This window comes from Vicugna pacos, chromosome 5 (assembly GCF_048564905.1).
Source record: "Vicugna pacos chromosome 5, VicPac4, whole genome shotgun sequence".
NCBI lineage: Eukaryota > Metazoa > Chordata > Mammalia > Artiodactyla > Camelidae > Vicugna > Vicugna pacos.
In genome coordinates, this window is record NC_132991.1 from 29,937,818 (window position 1) to 29,959,808 (window position 21,991).

At 38.3% G+C, this 21,991-nt stretch overlaps 1 protein-coding gene across 5 annotated transcripts in view; it reads left to right on the plus strand.

The window, feature by feature from the left end:
• The window catches only part of FMNL2 (formin like 2), a 366,592-nt gene that overhangs the window by 250,910 nt on the left and 93,691 nt on the right, over window positions 1–21,991 (plus strand). For all 5 annotated transcript variants that reach the window (XM_072960970.1, XM_072960969.1, XM_031678518.2 and 2 more), the window contains one exon: window positions 20,164–20,244. In XM_072960970.1, coding sequence (XP_072817071.1) covers window positions 20,164–20,244 — 81 coding nt within the window. The remainder of the gene's footprint in view (window positions 1–20,163; window positions 20,245–21,991) is intronic.

Below are 21,991 nucleotides of genomic sequence, written 5' to 3' on the forward strand. Positions count from 1 at the left end.
AGGCCAGTTGTTTTAAGCTTAGAAGGCTTACCCTCTAAAGTAAAGATAGGCTCTGTATATTATATATCAGCTCTTTTATTTTGTGCCGTGGGTGTCTTCAGGGTGATTGTGTCCCCCACACCCCTTGCACACTAAAAATTTCTGGGGACTGTTATAATTCCTCCTGAGACAGCTCCCTTGGTTCTCTGTGCATGATGGTTGCATGGCCTTGTGAATATACTAATAAAATTGTACACTTTATAAGTGAATTTTATGATATGTGAATTATATCTCAAAAGATGGGGTAGTTGCTTCCACAGCAGTTGGAGATAGGAAAAAAAGAGGGTCAGAGATCTTAAAAGAAATAACTAAATGTGTGAATTTCCTTTGGATCCTAATCTGAACAAACTAACTATAAAAAAAGACTTCTTGAGAAAATTGGAGATACTTGACCAGTGACTCCAAAGAAATTATTAGATGATTGCAAGAAATTATCATTGACTTTGTTAGGTTTGTTTTTGGCATTGCCATTATGAAAGAATCTGTGCTTATTTTTTACAAAATGTGTACTAATGTAGGGGTAAAATGATGTGACTGGAGTTTGCTGTAAAATATGTCATCAAAAAAAAAACAATAGATAAAGGAAATGTGGGAAAATCTTTAATTGTTGAATTTTGGTAGGATAGGTTGGGGGTCTAGTAAGCATACTCTCAACTTAAGTGGACTTTTGAAAATTTATAACATAAAATTTAAAAATAAAGATATTTGCTACTTAACAATCTACATTTTTCCTCATCTGTAAAATTTATATAAAATTTAACATCCTGAAATTATTTTGAAGATTGGAGGCGATATGTGTAAAGAACAGAGAGTAACACTTGGCATATCATAAGTGCTTCATAACTGGTATGACTGCTTCTCCTGATGAGGAGTCTAGATATTAAATATTGGAACCGTGATTATTTGTACTGCCAAGTTTTCAAAGATTCAGAGAACTTTATTGTGTTGAATCAGTCATCATATACTACCCAGACATACTAAAGTTTGAATACATGTGGCATGACACTATCAGGAAAATCCACAGCAGTAGATTTTTCAGTGCAAGAAAACGTCAAGGCAAACCTCTTGTCTTCCTTATGAAGACTTAAAACAAGGCTGTGGCACACTGTGACCGCTTCCTGACACACACTACCTTCCCTGGCCCCTGGTGCTTTGTGCACAAACGGCCTGCCAAATACAAATATTAATTTTATTTCTTTTAAAGCAAATAATACAGATATATTTTCTGTTATTTAAAATACATATTACAGGCAAGGTGTGCAAAGTGAAATAGGATATTACAGAAATTTAATTCTGAAAGTATGTGAACAAGAGTTAAGGGTTTTGGCGGACCCAGAAAGAGACTACTTCAGGTTTCAGTTCCATGAAAAATTATCATGTGGACACTATGAATCATGAAACTAGTCATGTTTCTCCTTTTTTCCGTCGGGTGCTGGAATGCCATAAGCCAAATTTGTGGTCTGCCCTTACTGAATACACAGTATCTTAGTGGCATATGTTTCATTTACCAGCCTCATCCCTGGCTTCATTGAATTTTTTTCCTGCCCACATTTTCCTTCCACACTGATTTCCTCACTTACAAAAGCTTTACAAGACTTTTTTTCTTTTTAAGTCTTCTTTTTGAACAAGGTGAGCATAAATTATGTCAGCATTCTGGATGAACAGAAATTATGTTTGCACTGAGAATAACACTTAAATTTTCTGTCTGCTATGGACAGTGTGCAAGTCAGTGCATCACATCTGTTGTTTTTCTTTAAGGAAGCATATGTGGAGGGTGGGAATAAAGGCTTTATCATGATTCAGCTTTCAATTCAGTTGAATATAATTCACCATTTCATTGGGAGCATCAGCTTTTCCACACTTGGATGTGGCTGCATTAGTTTGTAATTTTGTTCTGTAATTATTTAAATATGTCTCTTCCACCAAGATATGAGTTAAGGCCATGGGCCATGTTGATATTTGTGTACCTCCAATACCTTGTTTAGTGCCTGAAACATAGTAGGTGCTTATTGAAAGTGTGTTGAATGAGGGAGAGAATAGCTCAGTCATGTTTAGGAGACAGTGGGCAAGGAGGAGAAGGCAGAAGGGAGAAGGAGGTGGGTGGGAAAGGTAGCCTGGAGGTAGAGGTTTACTGTTTGTTGATCCTTTTCACCTTACTCTACCTGTTGATGTAACTTGCTTGTGATAAGTGAAACTAAACATCAATTGCTCAGTTCTGGAAAATTCTTTAAAGAGGGAAGGGTGTCTGATGTAGACAAGAAGGAGTTTATAGAGGCAGAGCTGCTATGAAGCTCTGTCTCCACCTTCCTGTGGTCTACTGAAAATCTAGTTCTTTGGCTAATTTCAGGAGCAAAATAAAAGTTTTGAAGGGGTTGAGTCCCATCCCCAAGAGCTTTCTAGAGTAGCAGTGTTCTGGCTGTGTCTTTTAGCCCTTTTAGATTACTGTATAAGTAAAAAGATGACCTGAGCTTCGAATGGGTCTCAAAGCTTACACACGGGAAAATGGTATAACTCTGAGTGGGACAGTAGAAGCTAAAGAAGGCTTCCCTGCTGGGTTTTGGGTGGTGTAAGGTGCATCCCAGAAAAATTTCTGTGCTGTACTAAGTAGGCAGAGTTCCTATGTGGACATCAATTTGAGGACTCTGTTTTATAGGCTAGTTTTATAATAGCATGAGATGACTGTATGAGAGTAAAAAGCTGGAAATAGAGTTCTTTTAACAACTGCAGATGGAAATCCCCGAGCTGCATGGCAGTCAGAGGGCTCTTCCAGAGGTCTTTCTACCTATGCGGAGAGAGAAAGCCCTCACTCTCACCCCTGCCTCAATTTTCCCAGCTTCCTAAACACGGTCCCTGTGCTACACTGTTTGGCTTGGGGTCTTAACTGTTTTCCACCAGTTAAGGGTAAAGGGTGCATATAGGGAGCTTCAGAGATCCTGGATGAACTTAAGACTTTCAGATCATTATATCTGAAAGGGTTCCTAGAGGCCATTTATTTCAATCCACTCTTGAAATTTTTTCTATAGGAAAAGTTAACACATACTTATCAAAAAAAAAATTAACTGTGTTGGAGCATGTGTAATAAAGAAGAAATCCTTTTGCCTCCCCTACCTGTTCACTAAACACCTTATTCTATAGATGATGAAACTGAGGTTCAAGAACATAAATGACTAGGCCCATGCTAAGGCCACCTCGGCTAGTGAGACAAGAACACCAATTCCAAACTCCAGTCACAAGCCCTTTCTTTCAGTTATTATGGGCCTGGAAACAATCCATTGGAACAAAAATTGTAGTAGGTAAGGGTCTGTCATCAAGACTTCATTCAGTGACTTCTCAGGTGATTTTGGTGTGTTGGGGTGAGGAGGGTCTATAGAACTTATGATGGTGATGGTTCGTAACTGTGCCATCGGCTGAATAAGTAAGTGGAAGTGGTTAGTCAGAAATTCGGGACGTTTAGATGACTAATACTGAATGAGTGTAGACTCCATGATATATATAATCCAATCTCAAAAACGTTAGCAGTACCACACCTGAGCTGGGTTAGAAAGCTTCCCTGTGGCTTTGCTGGTGATAACACTTTGTTATTTTTTGGGGGTGGTTTGGCCTGGCTTGACCTTGCTTTCTAGTGGCTGGCTGTTGCTTTGTATGGTACCCTAGTGAGAGATGGGGGTCTTCCCCTCCTTCACTTGTATGGAAAGAAATGGGAGAAGGAGATTAAAAACAATAAAAACAAAGAAGGGGAGAGTGAAGAGGTGGCAGGAAATCATACCCACTTAGACTCAGCTTCCTGTGTTAAGCACTTCAGGGAGATCAGATTGCAGCCCTCAAGGCTTGGCACGTGTCCTGCTTAGGAAAGGCCCTTGCTGCCAACTCAGCCAGCGCTGGGTCAGGCCAGTGGCACTAAAATACTCCAGTCCCCTAAGATACTCCATTACTCTATTAAAGTGAGACTTGCCCTCTCATCTTTTTCAACTCAACTGGCCTATATCATTTGAATGTATTTAATCATTAAGAATATAATTAGTTTTAAACCCTTTACTTATTTTCTAATACTATTTCTTTTAAAAGACAAGGAAGTTCCTTATTGGGTAACATATTATTAAGCCAATTTGCCACTGGAATCAAATTTCCTAAAATATTGAAGAGCACACATATCTCTCTCTTTTTAAAACTGTTTTTGTGAGCCAGTTAGAGCTCTTGTCTGCCAGGTAAGCAAGTATTATTGGATACTGATAAATTATTTCCTGTAGACTTTCAGATTCCAGGTAGTGAGGGAGGGCTTGTCCTTGGAGCCCCAGGGGAAATAAACGGTGGGGAGGGTGGGCTGTAGCCTACTTGAGTGTTGGCTGTAGCCTGCTTGAGTGATGGCTGCCATGTTAGTCATTGGAATGAGCACATGGGCAACATATGGGGAAGAAGTTGAAGGAAAAGGCAGTGATGCAACAGTAGCCTTCCCCTTACTCTACCCTGACTCCTCTTGCTCCCAGACTCCAGATTTAATCTGCGATCAGCCTCTGTGCCCAAGTTTCAGGCTTTGAGTCTACATTTAGCCACACTCACTTCATTTGGGCTCTTCCAGCTGTTGGGTCAGCAGACAGCCTATCTCCCCTTCCCCCTCATTCAGTCCTCTGGCTAGCTGACGTTATTACTGTATTTAATACTGTTTGATGTTACATTGTTTGAATTTTTACTCTCTTTCCATAACTCTCTGATATGTTGAATTGGTATTTATTTTTAAATCATTACTAGGTTTGGGGATCTTTTGAATTCCTTTTAAAGTCTGTGTTTCAAACCCCTAGTTTTTTAAAAATCATTTTGCTATTTGGTCTTTCCCTTCTGTGTAATCCTCCTTTTGACTATGTATTAGTTGGATTTTTTGTTTGACATTTTCTTTTCTAGTTTATCATTTAAAAAATTCACTATGCATCTTCCAAAAATGACAATTTTCTTTTGTATCCAGATGAAGTCATCACAATTAAAATGAGTTATTTCTTAATATCATCCATTGCCCAGTTCACATTTCACAATTTCCTTCACATTCTTCCCACCTAATGTTGTTCAAATGAGAATCTAGCCCAGAATTAGTCACATATTGGATCTGGCTATTATGTTCTTTAATTTTCTTTTAACCTAGAACAGGCTTTTATTCATGGTGTTCATGAGACCAAGCAAGCCATTTTATAGAAGGTTTTATTTCCTGCATTTACCTGATAGTTTCCTAGATGTGTCTGAGCTCCTGAATTTCCATTAACCAGAAGTTAGGTGTCAAGACATGATAGATTGATGGTGAACATCTTTGGAATATCATAAGAGACAAATAATATTTGATGTCTCGTCATAAGATAATATAGATCAAAGGATCAGATGACAACCTAATTCCTCTGTTGTATAACGTTTTTCCTTTATGCAGAATGGAATCTGTGGAGTGTTACTTTGGCATCATATATACATCTAATTACCTATCAGCCTTGTACCTAGTGAATTTTAAAACCAATCGGTAGTTTTTTGCTGAATCAGTTTCATTAGGAGTTGTAGGGAAAAAGAAAAGATTTTATAATTTTATTTCCCTTCAACATTAAGCCAGCCAATAGAGCTTTTACCTGGTCTTGGTTTACCCTGGAATATATTTATTCTTGTAATTCTTTCCCTCAATTGTCATTTTTCAAAGAAATGGTTTAGCTTCACAGATACCTCAAAAGGTGGCAAATGAGTTTTCTTTGACTTTTGTAAATATCATTTAGAATCCATGGGTTTTCAGAGTCAATGTGTTTCAATGAATAGGATTTTTTTTTTTTTTTTGAGGCTCACATTATCAGCACTTTGACACTTGGGATCTCTTTTTTGCTGGCTCCTCTGTGTTTTTGAGATGACCCTATTAATCTTTACAAGCTTGTTTTATGGTGCAAAATAGTTTTTTTTTTTTGGCTTAGCTTGTACTTTCCTTGCCCCTGACCTAGAATATTATATTTCTCCAAGGAGCCCTCTTCCTTTTAGTGGGGGATGGTATTGGAGATTGTCATATTATTAGGTTGTTACAGCTGCTGAATGAATTTGCTTCTCAGTTTAAGTGTCTAGACCTTGAAAATGTATGTCCAAAAAATTATGGTTCATATTGATATTTCCAAATCAATTTTTAATATTAATTTACTTATTTTTTATTTTGTAGTGACTGCTTTTTTCATTGAAATATTTGATTCGTAACATAAATTATTTGTCTTTTCCTATAATATTACAAGTTTCAAAACAACAATTACCAGCATCATTACTAACTAAAATATTACTAACTTAAATTATTGGATGAAGGATAAATCTTTTTGTGCTTTTGTGTCTTCAGAATGCCTCCTATTAAAGGTGTGCAAAGTACTGTGATTTAAAGTCACTTGGTGTAGATACATTATCTGTTAGGAACTTCTAGGATCAGTTAGAGTAATGTTAGATACCAGATGCTGTATTAGATTTCTAGGGTGACCATAACAAATTACCACAAACTTGGTGGCTTAAAACAACAAAGTATTTCGTCACAGTTCTGGAGTCAGAAGTCAGAGACCAAGCTGTCTACTGGGCTGTGTTCCCTGCAAAGGCTCTAGGGGAGAATCCTTCCTGTCTTCTCCAGCTTCTGGTGGCTCTAGGCATTCCTTGGCTGTGGCTACATGACTCCAGTCTCTGCCTCCGTCTTCACATGGCCTTTCCAAACCCTTCTTGTATCTGTTTCTTCTCTTCTTTCTCTTTCCAGAAAACTTATTACTGGATTTGAGCCTACCTGGATAGTCCAGGATGATCGCATCTGAAGATCCTTCACTTCATCATATCCACAAATACTCTTTTTCTAAAAGGAAGAAGGTCACATTCCCTGGTTCGGGGGTTAGGATGAGGACATATCTTTTGGGGTAGGGAACACCATCTAACCCTCTACAGATGCCAAGATGCTTAGTGATTTACATAACAAGCTTGTCATTCACATAACAGTCCAAGTTGGTGGTGTTGATAATTGGGGGTTAAATTCTACAGAATTAATCAAGGATCCAGTTGAGGTTGTTTTTAACATAAAGCTTCAACTTTGCCCCAGGGAAGAAAGAATATGTGGGTGCACACCAGGAGAGTTTTTGGCCAGGCTTGAGAGTGGAACGTATAACTTGCAGTCTTACTCCTTTGGCTAGACCTGCCAAGGAGGATGAGAAATGCAGGCTGCCTGAAGACCCAGGAAAAAGAAGAAAGTGTTTAGTAAACAGCTACTCTCTGCTACAATCGCCAATTTTGATAGTCTTATAGTTTCGTTTTAGGTTGTATTCAGTATTAAAACTTGCTTTTGTTTGTATATTCATTAGTTTATTCACTGAATAAGCACTTAGTTGTATAGGTGAGGGAAAGCAAAGAGTAAAGTGAGAGGGTCTGGGTCTGAGTGTTTCCTAAACAGACAGCTCGTGTGATACTTGGAGCTGGGAAAAGACTCTTTTAGGTGGTTGATAGTACTAGTTTTTTCTGAGTTACGGCAGTGGACCAGGCCCGGCATGAACTGGCTTTGGGGCATAAATTTTTGCCAAATTGAAAAACAGTTGAATAACAACAAGACTGTCTCTGGGTTATCTTCTGCTTGAGATTTTAAAGGGACTGTCTTCCTTTTCTTAGTCTCCAAACGTGAGGAAAGGTATTAAGGTTAGTTGTTAAAAAGAAGACAAGTTTCTTTCAGTTTTCCTCCTGAAAGCAATTTCTCTTCCATTAAGACCGACTCCAGATCTCTGATTTCTTGATTCTAAAACACTAGAGAAGCAGTTAGAGGAGCAGATGCCAACTCTGTGTATGTTGAGCTTTCTAGAGTTAAATATCTCTGGAGTTGTGGAGGGTTGAGTCTGAATCCAAAAGTGAGTTGACATCTTTCCTCTTCCAGAGGTTCCCTTTGTCATCCATTTCTTACAGTGAGGAGAAAAGATGCTGGCCTCTCCCACAGGGATTGAGAGGGGGGCAAAAAATGAGGAGAAGGCTAGCTAAAGAGGTGAGGGGAATAATTCCTTTTTCAACAAGTCCTTTTTGGCGGCTTGATGCGAATGCTGTCTGGAAGTACTATTTGACATCAACAACCAGAGCAAGCCTGGGGTTCAGCATGATTTGAAGAGTTTAGGTTATCTTTTGCCAAAATGAATGTCATGTTGCCTGCCTTCCTGCCTGGTAATACAAATACAGTTGTATATCCCCGACCCCCTTAAAAGAACTAATTGCCCGAGCTGGCTTGGATAGCTCGGGTATGTTGTTTGAAAGAACCTTTATTGTATGAGCATCTCTTGTAAACTTGGGGATGCTGTTACAAGAAATGAAGAATCATATAGCCAATTTAATGCATATGGGCTAGACTGAGGTTGACCTTCGACGCTGTCTGTTAGAAAATAATTTAAGTGATTTATTAAGGTGTGTTAGCCAAGAATTTCAACTAATACAAACACTGCATTGTTTTAACACTTGGATATTTAACTCATGATCTTTGCTGTGGAAGGCTATTTTTGTTTAACTTGCATGAAAAAGAAAAGTCAAATGGCTTTCCGGAAATTATGCAGCAAGTGGTTGAGTTGATACTAAAAAATTCTGAAAATTTTTATATTCTGAAAAATGCCATGATGGTTTGGAAACATTTTTTGAAAAAAAATCACTAGTGAATGACCCCAATCACTATGTGGTTGTGGCTCTTTTCATCAATCCATTTGTCAATTAAATAATTTATTGAGGACACACTGGGAAGAATCATGTGCTGGATGCTGTGACCATCGTGCTTTAGAAAGCATAGTGCTGAATCTTTCAAAAGAAGAGACTGAACGAAGAATAAGACATCGTCTTAAATGTAAATTCTGGAAAGATTGAGTTGTTTTCAGCCCCCATATTCTCTCCTACTTATCTGTAGCATTCCCTGGAGATCTTGATGAACTTTTTAAGTAATATGTTTTAAGAAGTTATCTTCCGAAGTCATTGAGGAAAGCAAAGTGTCTGTTATCTTTATCCCTGCTGTAGTAGCAAAATAGTGTTTTGATGATTTCACTGAAATAGAGAAATAGGAATTGGTTTTGATTTTTAGTGAAGACTGTAGCTATTGGGGGTAGAGGGGACAGAAGGAGAGTAAATTAGAAATATGGTTAGGGTTTGTAAGAAAGGACAGCAGCATATAGGGGCAGAGATTGTGTCCACGTGGTGGTACTAGCTGTGGACAAGACCATCATGGCTTGCAGCATCTTCAGGTACTAGAAATAACATTACGTGCAGATGTTTGTTACCTCTTCATAAGAATGTTAACACAACCACTCAGCTGTTGATGTGTGCTTGTATTGTCAGATACAATGTTCCAAGTCCGTGTAAAATCCTATAAAATGTGCAGGCATAGTTGATGGGGTGTTGTGTGTGTATATCTCTGTCACAGCTAGCACATGTCCTCAGCAACAACCAGTTTCAAAGGAGCTTCCTCCACCTCCCTTCTCAGCCCATCCTTGTCGGGCATTGTCTGAGAGCCTGATTGAATAACTCATTTTGACCATGTGGATCGCATCTTGAAACTATCTTAATCTTGTGATCAGAAGATGAAAGAGACACTGATTAGAAAGGAGGGAGTATGAGTGTATGTTTATTATGTTAAATTTGAAATTATGGAAGATCTAAGGAGAAACCATAAAAAGATCCAATAAGAACGTGGATTTAAGATTTAGGTTTTCAGGTTGTTAGCACACACTGTTTTTGTGCTTATGTTTTAGAAGGTGAGTATCTGGGAAATGAAGATGTGTGTTGAGTCAGGGGAGGTAGGGTAGATTGGACGAAGATAGTGGTTAAGCATATCTCATGACAGTGAAGCTGCAGTAATAATTTGAGGTATGGAGGTACACTTAGACCTTGATGAAAAATGGATACAATTCCCAGATTTTAAGGTCTTTAAATAGAGTTACAAGTGACTTATGATGTAAATGCTTTGGAAACTGAAACTAATTGGTTTATTGGGCCCCCTTGGAGTGCTTTATTTCTTTGCAAAAGTATTAATTGACAAAGTTGACTATTTGGCTTGTGGATTTCTTTTTAATTATAACAAATGAAACCAATGAATTATCAAGAAAAGCTTTTAAAATAACTGTGCTCAGTAACAAACTAAATAAGTAAAATTACTAAAGAAATTACTTTAAGATACTGTGTTTTAATCATCTTTACTGAGGTATACTTTACATACGATGAAAGTCACCAGTTACTGGACCATTTTGCATTCCCATTTGACAATGTCATAGAATCCCGGTTGTTCCAAATCCTTACCAACCCTTGAGTATTGTCTGTCTCTTTAATGCTAGCCATTTTTATGGACATGAGGTTGTATCTTACTGTGGTTTTAATTTGCATCTCTTATGGTGTTGAACATCTTTTTATGTGCTTGTTTGCTATTTGGGTATCTTCTTCAGTGAAGGATCTGTTCAGATCTTCTGCCTATTTTTAAAAATTGGGTGGTTTGTCTTATTGAACTATAGAAGTTTTTTAAAAAGGTATTCTGGATACAAGTCTATCAGACTAGATTTTGCAAATATTTTCTTCTAATTGGTGTCTTGCCTTTTCATATTCATAACAGTGTCTTTCAGAGCACAAGTGCTTTTCTGATAGTCAGAATTCAGTTTCTTTTATTTTATAAGTGGTTCGTGAATTTCTGTGGCCTAAGAAATCTGCACAATTTAAGTCACAAAGATTATCTCCTATGTTTTCTTCTAGAATTTTGTGTGTTTTGTTCTTACATTTAGTCTGTGATCTATTTTGAGTTAGTTTTTGTACGTGGGTGAGGTAAGGCTGGAGATTCACTGTTTTTCTTCCCATATGTATATTCAACTGTTTCAGCCATTTGTTGAATAGACTCTTCCTTTTTTTTATGAGCTCCCTTGGTATCTTTGACAGACCAATTTGCCATACATGTGTGGGCCTATTTTTGTACTCTATATTTTGCTCTCTTGATCTATATTTCTGTCCTTTTATCCCTACAACACTCTTTTGATTACTGTCTTGAAATCGAGTAGTGTGAATATTCCAAATTTGTTCTTTCGTAAAATTATTTTGGCTATTTTAATTTTTTTGCAGTTTTATATAAATTTTAGAATCAGCTTGTCAATTTCTAGGGAAAAGCCTAAAGGCTTTTGATAGAGGTTGCTTCAACTCTGTAGATCAATTTCAGGAGAACTGATATCCTAAGTCTTCTGATCTGTGAATATGACATCTCTGTTTATTTAGGTCTTTACTGTCTTGCAGGAATGTTTTAAAGTTTCTAGTGTACAGGTCTTGCAAATATTTTGTTAAATTTATCCCTAAGTATTTCTTGATTTTTAGTGTTACATGATAACATTTTAAAAATAAAAGTTTCTTACAGTTTTCAGAGAAATACTGTCTTTGAACAGCCTCCCACAACTTTCTTGATCCCCTAGGATGGAGAAGGTGGTTTGTACTATCTATATGATGCATTTAATCAAAATCAAGGTCTACAGTTGAACAGTATCTTAATGGTTTCTGTATTGTAAACAACAGTAATGGAAAAATGTTGATGTTTAGTATTTTGAGGTTGGTGCTTATGTTTAAGTGTTTGCGTAAAGTAAACGAAAGGAAGTAGTAAGGGAATGATTAAGATCTGATAGCTTTTCTCTTATTTCACTCCTTGTGTTATGTTCATAAGGATGCTTTCTTTTTTTTTAAACATTTTTATTGAGTTGTAGTCATTTTACAATGTTGTGTCGAATTCCAGTGTAGAGCACAATTTTTCAGTTATACATGAACATACATATATTCATTGTCACATTTTTTTCGCTGTGAGCTACCACAAGATGTTGTATATATTTCCCTGCTATACAGTATAATCTTGTTTATCTATTCTACATATGCCTGTCAGTATCTACAAATTTATAAGGATGCTTTCTTTGCCGTGTCAGACACTTACTGACTTTAGGCAGCTTCCTTCTCTCTTTTCATGCTTTCTGTTTTGAAGGTTCACTTACATAAATTATGCCCTTCATAAATACCACATTTCTTTAAGTTCAGGAAGCACCTAGTGAAATTCTGTGAATTTTACCCATGTATTTGCCCACTGTTTGAATTAGGGCAAATGAAGTCTCAGGGAATCCAGTTGATGTAACTGCAGTCAAGAAAGCAACCCTTAAAGTAAGAGCTTGCCATCCTTTCAAATTCTTGAGTGATTGAAAAATATTAGCGCTGTTATCTAAGTCTTGAAATAGATAATTGTTTTTATGAAAAATCTAAGGCTTATTCTTTCTTCTTTTTTATCCTGCCCTGATCAGGCTCAGAACTGCTATTTCTTTTTTCCCTCCTCTGTTTTATTTGTATGAGATCTTCAGTATGTTGTTCTTATTTAGAAGGCGTCATTAACAAGGGTTTTTGAGATATGTGGTAATGGGGGAGAAAGGGTTTCATACTCCCATTTTTCAGATGAAGAAACAATGAGTCATTTTTATAGAAAGAGTACTCCCCAGGGATCTTGCAAAATTTTCATGAAAGCATAGACTGTAACTATAGTTTATAATGTAAGTCTGTGTCTTTAAACCTAATTAAAAATATTCCTAAGTCTTTGCTTACCAAGGGTATGCATCTTCTCTTTGTGGATTGAATAAAGAGAGAGATCGAGGTATCCAAAGTAGGAAGTATAATCTAAAGCAATGATGAATAAGCTTTAGTGACAGAAGACCTACTTGGGGAATTTAAGAAAATGCAGATTCTTGAGTACTTGTGATTGGATCAGAGAATTTTTGCAATTTAACAAACATCCTCAATCTCTTTAGATGCAGGTCTTAGGTAGTATGTATTTTAAGAAACGCCAGTTTAAGAGAAAGGAAAGCTATGGCTCTTGAAGGGACAGAGCAAAGGATTTAAAGATTATCTTAAAGGTTTTCCAGTATATGTCTGACCTTCCATCACTCTGCCAGTTCTTACATCTTCAGTAACAATAACAATGACCTTAGTACTTACTGAATGTTGCTACGTGGCATGCAACGGCTGTGGTTCAGTCTTTGCTTAGGATAACGTCTAAGATAAACTTTATTAGTATGGCCTCCTTCCTTACAAACTCAACAGATTCAATTAAAATACTTTAAATTGGAGAAAATGATAAACTATTAGTAAGATTAAAGAAGCCCAATTAATATTATGTATGAGAGAATGAATTATAGGATGTTTTGATTAGAAAAGACCTGGTGAACTAGAAGAGACTTTCACTAGTCTAAATAAAGGAAATCATTTGGAAAAGTCTCATCAAAAGTTATTTCCAGTCTGAGAGCTGTAATGGAACACTTGGAAAGTTGTCCTCTCCTCTCAGACTAGGAAAATGATTTCATATTCAGAGCTGAAGAATGCTTCACAGCTCTCCAAGAAACTGTGGCTGTGGAATGAATCTGACATGCAGATTTTTCGTCTGGTCTAGTGCAGAAATGGCCAACTTTTCAAGTTGGGAATGGAGTAAGGGGAGTTATATGGTATTAACTGTATGTTCTACCTATTCAGAGCTCCTTATTGACTCCCTGTTGTCTGTTCTATACGCATTAGCCTATTATTTGACACCTGCCATTGTCCTTTCCAACTCATCGTTTAGATTCTTTGTGCCACTGCCTTTCATAAACTGTGTTCCTGGAACCGAGCTAAACCCCTTGAAGTTGCAAGCACATGTGCTTCTCTCCCTTTGTTCCCATGTTCCCCCAACTGGAGAACCCCTCTGTCTCCTGCCTCTCACACTGTCCCAGGATATCTATGTGCTGCCTGTCCTTCAAAAGGCAATTCAAAAGCCACTTTCTTCAAGGAAGTTCCTTTGATCGTCTCGGTTGGAAAGAGCCTTACCTTTCTTTGAACTTCCAGAGGATCACATATGGCTCTTATCATATTCTACTTTGTATTACAGAAATGTCTGTTGTAACTCAGAGATGAGATTTAACGCTTTGGAACTGAATTTGTTTCGTTGTGTGCTTTTTTACACGCTGTGTTGCATAATGTGTTCTTGATGAATGAAAGGATGAAATGATCACCAAAAATAAAGTCTGCTTTTTTTCCCCACTTTGGTATTTTTCACGTTAGTGCCTGGAAACAGGAGAGCCAAATGTGATAGCAAAATTTAAGATGTTCAGAGGCAGGGACTTGTCTTGCAAAATGTTTTCATCCAATAATAACCACAGGGATCCTTCTAAATGGTGGCACAGCTGGCCTTAGCTGCCTCTGGTAGTTGTTAGACAAAATTGGAATCCCAAATTAGAATCCTGTCTGAATGCGATTTCTTGGCCATCTATTGTTGTAAGTAGGTAGAGTCTTAATTTTTTCCCCCTCATTTTCTCTCAGTGGTCCTCTTCTTTCATACACATAGTTTCTGTTGGTGGGATAGTTGTCTGGCAGCCTTTCTGAAGTTTCGGAATTTGTTTTTCTCTTTTTTGGGAAACATGAATATGCATTCCCTCTGGGACTTTGGTACTTGCCATTCCTTAGGAAATCTATGTCTCTTCGTGTAAATTTTTTTCCTATTTGTATAAATTGTTACCCCTGGGAGGGCTGAGATGTTATAGCTTACCTCAGTCCCTCCTGCTTAGGAACCTGGATTTTGGTCTTGTGAGCCCCCTTGTCTCCTGCATTTGTGCTAGTTTTTGGTGTCTAATTCTGTGTAAATCATTTATGTCTATATGCAATATTAATGTGATCTTTTATTTTTGTCTTTTCCTCTCATCTACTCATGTCTGCATTACCTGTTTTAGAGGGTAAACCTTTGAAGGACATAGGTTATTTCTGTCAACGCAGCTCTGAAGAACATTTAGCACCAAGATAAGTCCTGCAAATTAGTACTCAGTGATGGCAATGATGCTAGTTGTAATTATAGCTCATTTAGAGACTACAGTTCGCTTACTCAGCCTTGGGACAGGAAGGCCAACTACTTTCAGCTTCTAGGAAGAAAAATCCTTCAAAGGTAGTGAGCTAATGCGCTTATGCGCACAAAAACAAAGCCCTTTAGATTTTCACTATCTGAATTTATTACAGGAACAGAATAATGAAACATTAGTAATGGCATAATGATGGCAATGTCTAATTCATCCCTAAGGGTGTTTAAGTAGTTTATATATCTCTGCTTAATCCACTGCTGAAATAGAACCAGTGACCTTGTGACTATCCCAAACAGGGAGAGAAACTCAACATTACATGTGTCCCCCTCCAGCCATTCATTTCCCAGAGACTCAATATAATTTCTCCCCTTAAACTTCAGAATATTAAGGTATAAGATAAACTTGAATGACATTCTTTTTTATTTTGGAGTTGCTTATCCAAATAGAATTTATGGAGCATAAATGCTTATAACATTCTTGTTGTAAGTCCAGCCAACGCCAAATTAACCTCAATTAAGTCATTTCTTGTGTAATTATACACTTGGATAGAGAGGATGCAAAGGATCAGAAATGTTTTGCTAGATGAGTGGAATGTCCAATTCCAAACCTTTGTGCAGAAAGGCTTTCAGTCACAAACTTTATTAGATTTAGGTGGGGAAAGGGGGCATGGAGGGAGGCCTCAGAGAAATAGTTCATCTGTTTCGGAAGAACCCAAGGCTGCCCGCCTGTGTCTAGTAGAGAAGGCCGTGTTGTAGCACAGCTGATTATGTTTTCTTCTCCGACTTACCCAAGGAACCTGGTGCATCTCTGTCACAGCCCCTCCATTTAGCTCCTTTGAGAATGGCCTGGTTTTCCAGTTTGGGTTGCAGTAGACTTGAATCTTGGTCATTGAGTGGAATCCAGTCAGTGCTTTGGTTTTTTCCTTATCTGCAGGGCTGGCCTGTGTGTAGGCAGAGTAACACCTTCCTGGTGGCTGGTGGGGAGAGGGGAGGCTAATGTGAGCTTTAGTGGACTGAGTTAATGAGAAATGTATAATTGTGGAAGGCACTAGGCAGTTTCAGAGCCATGAGAGGATACAAGCTTATCAGCAGATGTCCTTTAGCTGTGATGTGAGTTTGGCTGAGATATCTGGCATGGAACCCACAGGGTGTCTGTCCTGTGCAGGGTGATTACAATCTCTTTGTGTACTTTTAAGCTTTAAACACTCACCTGTAATTTATAAAAGATGTGACTTTTGTATGACATTTAAGAGAAATTTAATTCTTTGAACATTATTAAGGACTGTGTGCCAAGTATTTTATATACTGGGACTCAAAGAAAAGTAGAATATGTTTCTTGTCTTTTAAAAACTTAAACTATCAAAAGCAAGATGAGCACACTTAGTACAGTGTAGTGAAAAGAACAAGTGTCAAAGAGTTCGCATCCTTGATTTGGTGTGTGTGATTAAGGCAAGTCCTTTCATCTCTGAGCCTCAGTTTCCTTATCTATAAAATGGGTTGAATATCCTCTTGGCAGATAGGGAGGCTTGAATAAGTTAAGAGGTCTAAAGAATATGGTAAATTGTTAAGTGTTATGAAAAGATAAGTTAATTATCTTTGAGAAACAAGAATTACAACCTCATATGAAAGGGTAATTATGCTCCTGGGCTTGTATAAATGAAGTTACTTTTAGCAGTGAGAAGAAAATTTCTGGTTATTACCAGAAAATTGAATTTCTAACACACTAATTTATTAAAGTAAAATATTTGCAAATGACATAGAAGCTTAATGAAGAGTCTAAGGTTTATTTTCCCCTCTCTTTCCTCCCATAGTGCTTTTTTTTAAGCTTAAGTATTTTTTTCTTCCTTCCTTCCTTCCTTCCTTTCTTCCTTCCTTCCTTTCTTTCTTTCTTTCCTTCTTTCATGAAGGTACTAGGGAATTGAGCTCAAGGCCTTGTGTATACTAAGCATGCACTCTACCACTGAGCTATATCCACCTCCCAAACTTTCGATGCAGTTTGTTGGCATAGTGTCCTGGATGTTAAGAAATGGCTTTAGGCTCTGTTCTTTGAATATTTATGGAGAATAATTAACTGCCCCCAGACCCATTGTTACATATCAGTGATGTTGAACAAGCAGGTAACTAGTTACTGAAAATAGCTTGTAGGATGTGAAACAGTTGTTAGTGAGGATGATGGAAAACTGCCAGTCAAGGCAATTTTGGGTTTCAGTGCAAAATCTAAAATTCTAATACTTAGAAGAAAAAAAGTATTAATTTAAATACATATAATGCCAATAATCCATCCAAAGTCCTTCAAAATAAATGTGTTTGACAAGGTGCTGAAATCTCCAGTGTATTCCTCCAAATGTTTCTACTGTCCACGTAGCCATGTTGAAGGCAGACAGACAGACAGAAAAGGCTCGTTGAGCCAGGTGCTGGATTTATAACTGAAACAGTAGCTCCTTTTGAGATTAGACAAACAACCTTCAGTTTTAGGAAAATAACTGGGGCTTTGTATTTTCCCTCCATTATAGTTTCACTTGAATTCCTGGAGGCAGCCTGAGTTCTTTGAGAAGTAGCTGTGATGTAGACCTATTGTGTTTTAAAGCATCAGTTTTCTTCATTTTCTGTTTCTTGGAAATCAGTTTAGTAAGTTTCTCAAACGAGTGGGGAAAAAAAAGTGCCTAAAACATAAAAGCACATGCTAAGCACATTTGAAAAGTTTGAGTTTATTAAATTTAGGCCTTGTCCATGATTTCAAGCAACTAATTATGAGGATAGATGATCAAGTCAGCAGGACCAGCAAATGTATTTGAGAAAGCCTCACTGGGTGACCACAATCTTAAGTAAGAAACAGAGAAAGCTACATTTATTGACTGTCAAAAATGAATTAACTGAGTAAATATCAGTATGTTATATGTGCTACTGAGCCAGATTTTCTTACTGTAAAGGAATATATATGGCTCTTATGGTATGAAGACATTCTCTAAAAGAATAAACAGTAGAAATCACTCGACAGCTGCCTACAGATTTCTCATTCTCAACCAAGTAATTCTACATTAGCCAGAGTTATAATTCATTGAATTTCATGTACTAGAAACTTTATATTTAGAGGTAGGTAGTATTTGCTGTAGTAGAATAGAGCAGCTTGAGTTATCACTGGTCATGGGACTTTTAAGAATTTGGGTGGTGGGTTTGTATTATTAAAAACCATTGATTTATTTATATCCTAATATATCTCTGGCATCAGCTGTTGCATACACAAGGTTAGAAGAAATAACTGGTTTCTAGATAGCTTATCAGTTCATTTTGGGGGAGCTTTTCGTGATTATTTTAGCCCTCAGCTGGGCTGTTGCTAAAACCCTGTGGCAGTTGTAGCCTATCTGATTCCTCAGTGAAGTGACAGTGTTAAAAGAAAAAAAAAATGGAACTTGTTACATAGACATGGCACTAGAGATATTCATGACTATCTCAGATAGTCATGAATTGTTTCTTAGAAATTGCTTGTGGGATAGAAAATTGGGGAGAATTACTGGGAATAATAAGCTGACTCTTTTCAACAGCTTTGTTGAGAGTTTGTTTACTATGAAATTTACCATGATCGTTTTTAAATAAAGGGGAGATATTGTTAGGTGTCTCACTATAGGCCACTTTCCTCTATTTCAAAGTAGTATTAAACAGTAATAAGACATGTATTTTCACCAATAAGATGATCTTTTTGATAATAGTAAGAGGATCTGTAACATTTCTTAATCTGTAAGCAAGCAAGGCTTGAAAGGACCAGGAAGAATGTTGTGGTTCCGTGTGTTGAAGAAGTACAAATTTCTATGGGGTAAACAAGTTGCTTAAACATGCCGGCCAGTTGTCAGTGTTGTGAAATACTAAAAAATTCTATTTTGGCGTAAGCAATGATTAGTTAAAAAGAATTACTAGCAAAACATCTTTTGAGTTCTATGTAGAAAAGAACCTAATAAGAATTGTTTTGACTTCCTGATGCATCTTTTTTTTTCCTTTTAGAGCTGATTTAGGTAAACCTTGTGTGTGAAATATAGCATATATACAGAAAAGGTTGTGAAACTGAAGAAGAGCATAAGTAAGATAATGCCAGCAGCCATGTAGCTATCACTGGGATCAGGAAATAGAACGTTGCCAGCCTCTCAGGATCAGTCTGTATTTTCTTCCCCCACCTTGGTCCTCAGACTATCATTTTTATGCAAATTCCTTACCTCTCCCCAACCTCATGTGTGTGTGTGTGTGTGTGTGTCCCTAACCATTAACATTTAATTATGTCTGTTGTGTAAAAAGAATCATGCTTCTTTGTCTCAACATCAGGTTTATAAGATCCATCCGTGTAGGACGATGCAGTACAGTTTGTTCTTTTTCTTCAGAATGTTGTATCTCATTATATGAACATAACACAGTACATACCATTTTATAGTGTGGGCCTTTGGGTTTTACCCAACTTCCTACAGCATATTCTACTATGGTCTCTAAAACCTGATACATGTGAGCATGAGTTTCTTAAAGTGTGGACCCTCCATCCACAGCATCAGCATGAAACTTGTTAGAAATGTAGACTCTCAGGGTCCCATCCCAAATCCACCTTCAGATATCACCTTGAGAAGTATATATATTATCTATATATAAAATATACTATGCTTGTTTTGATATTTCAGTATATTTTTGTGTCTTCTGATTGGGGACCTGCCTTAGGAGCTCCTAATGGTCACACACGTGCATGTGCCCACACACAAATATACACATGCTCACTGCAGTCTCTTAGCATTGGACTCATTACTCACTTTTGAAAAAAGTTAGTTTTATCTAGTTTGAGTTGAATTGTGGTATTTTCAAAGATAAAATACTCAGAAGAAAAAGATTTACCAACGCTGAAGATTCTCAAAAGAATATGCAGTAGACTGAAGACCTGCTAGAAGAGGACCCTGAGTGCACGTTGGGCAGAACACTATTCCCAGAAAAATTGCTGCAGAGCCTTACAGAGAAAGCGAGTCAGACTCTAGAGTTAGGAAGACATGGGTTCAAATCCACCTGTACCACTGATCAGCTGTGTCATCTTAGGGAAGTGCTGAATTTCTCAGTTTCTTCTCCTGGGAAAGAGGGGATAATAACACCTACTATAAAGATTGAAAACCAATGACTATTTGAAGGGCCGCAGTGTGAATACTATGGATGCGTTTTTGGCTTGGGATCAGCGGGATGAATCTGTTTGAATGTGGCTGACTGTCATGCCTTCATACTTCATTGCTTTCATTCTTTTTACTTTGCTTTTGTGCTTCCTGCAGGAACGATTCCAGGTGAAGAACCCTCCCCATACTTACATTCAAAAGCTCAAAGGCTATCTGGATCCAGCTGTAACCAGGAAGGTAAGATGTGTGTGTTTCCACATGGTGGTTTTGCTTCCTTATGAGCAGGCAGAGTAGGATCCTCCTGCACTGGAGGGAGACCTTCCTTCCTCTGCATTGTAGCCTCTCCCAGAGCCTCCAGGAAAACAACCTTTGGAGCCCGACAGCACGAGAAGGCAAAGAAAAAAGCCATCCTCGCTTGGGAGTGTGTTTAAAAGTACTTTCCTGAGATGGGAGTCATGTCCTTCTGACGGTTATTACACAAGGCAATAAGTTCTGTCCGGAGGTGTTCAGGCCCTGAGAAGAGCATGCCGAGCAGAGGGAATACTTGTCTTTCATGCCTTGGTGCATTTCCAGAGACCTTGAAAAACATCACTGGGGCTTTGTCATCCCAGCTGTGCACTCACATCCTGTGTTGATGTTTTTAGTGGCTTCCCTGGCCCCAGCCGTGCCCCTGGCCCCAAGGAGGTGAGGAGAGAAGAGCTGATTCCATTCTCAGTGGACTCTCTCCTTTTACAAACAAGCCTTGCTTTGTGCAGCCACACAATTGGTCTAAACTGATGCTTCGTGGTAAAGCATGCAGCCTGGCACAGCCCTGCGGGCCTGGATCAGTCCTGGGCTGACTCAGGGCAGAGCTGCCCTTGCTCACGATGGGTAAAGGGCTCGGCACCAGACAGCACTTGTTTTTCGATTGACCTTCCACAGCTCCTGCTTTCAAGGCTGCAGAGAAAATATCTGGAGCTGAATTCCCTCTGTTGTTTGAGTGTGTGACTCATGAGAGCAGAAAGGCACACTTTTCCTAGTTAGCCACTGTTTCCAGGGCTCTTGGCTCTTATATTTTTTTGTTAATCTTTTTTTTTTGTTAATCTTTTATTTTTTTCATCTTCTGCTTCCATTGTAAACTCCACCCTCCCCTCTGCCAAAAGAAATCAAGGGAAGGAGAACAGCTATTATTTCCTTTCGGACGGCTCCTGGCCCAGTGTCCTATGGATACTATGCAGACAAGTGGAAATAAAATCTAGGAGTGATGATGTGAATGGGCTGTGGACCTTTGCTGTCACCCAGATGCCATGTGTGACTTGAATATGACATAGCCTCCTCTTCTAAGCATGTGCCTGTCAAGGGATCCTCGTATGTCCCCTCCTCACCAATATATCATACACGTGTCTCTCTCTCTCTCTCTTTTTTAAAGAGCTGCTGTCAGGCCCCCTCCTGAGACAGCTGCTTAATTCTTAGTTCCTTTCTGCTCCCCTTCCCCAAGGATATAGCAATCTTCCATTCTATCAGATTGGGGAGAGTTAAAGGAAGGTGCACCCATATACACAAAATACAAGCCCCCAGAAAATCCCAGGTGGTTTTCTGGGCTGTTCCTTTGCACAGGGCAGCAAGATTCTATTTGAGAAATATTTTCAGAAATCCCCCAACTTGGAAACCTTCTGGCTGGCTGGCTGGCTCCGACCCCAGCCATAGGCACACTCACCCCAAGCTGAGTGTGGCAGAAAAGCCAGTGTTTGTGCACAAGACTGAGAGCTCCCCTCACACAGAGTATGGCCCGTCTCCCAACAGTTACCTCAACATTTGTCAGATTCTTTAAAAAGAAAACTAAAAATGGAAACTTCTCGCGAGTGCTTTGTAGACTGCAGTTCCAAAGCCCTTGAGGAGGAAGATGGTTGGAGGGAAGCGGTGGGTTCTTCCTGGCCCGGTCCCAGCCCTCCTTTGAAACAGTTATGCCTGGGTTAAGGCAAAGAATGTAAAATGAAAAAACAGC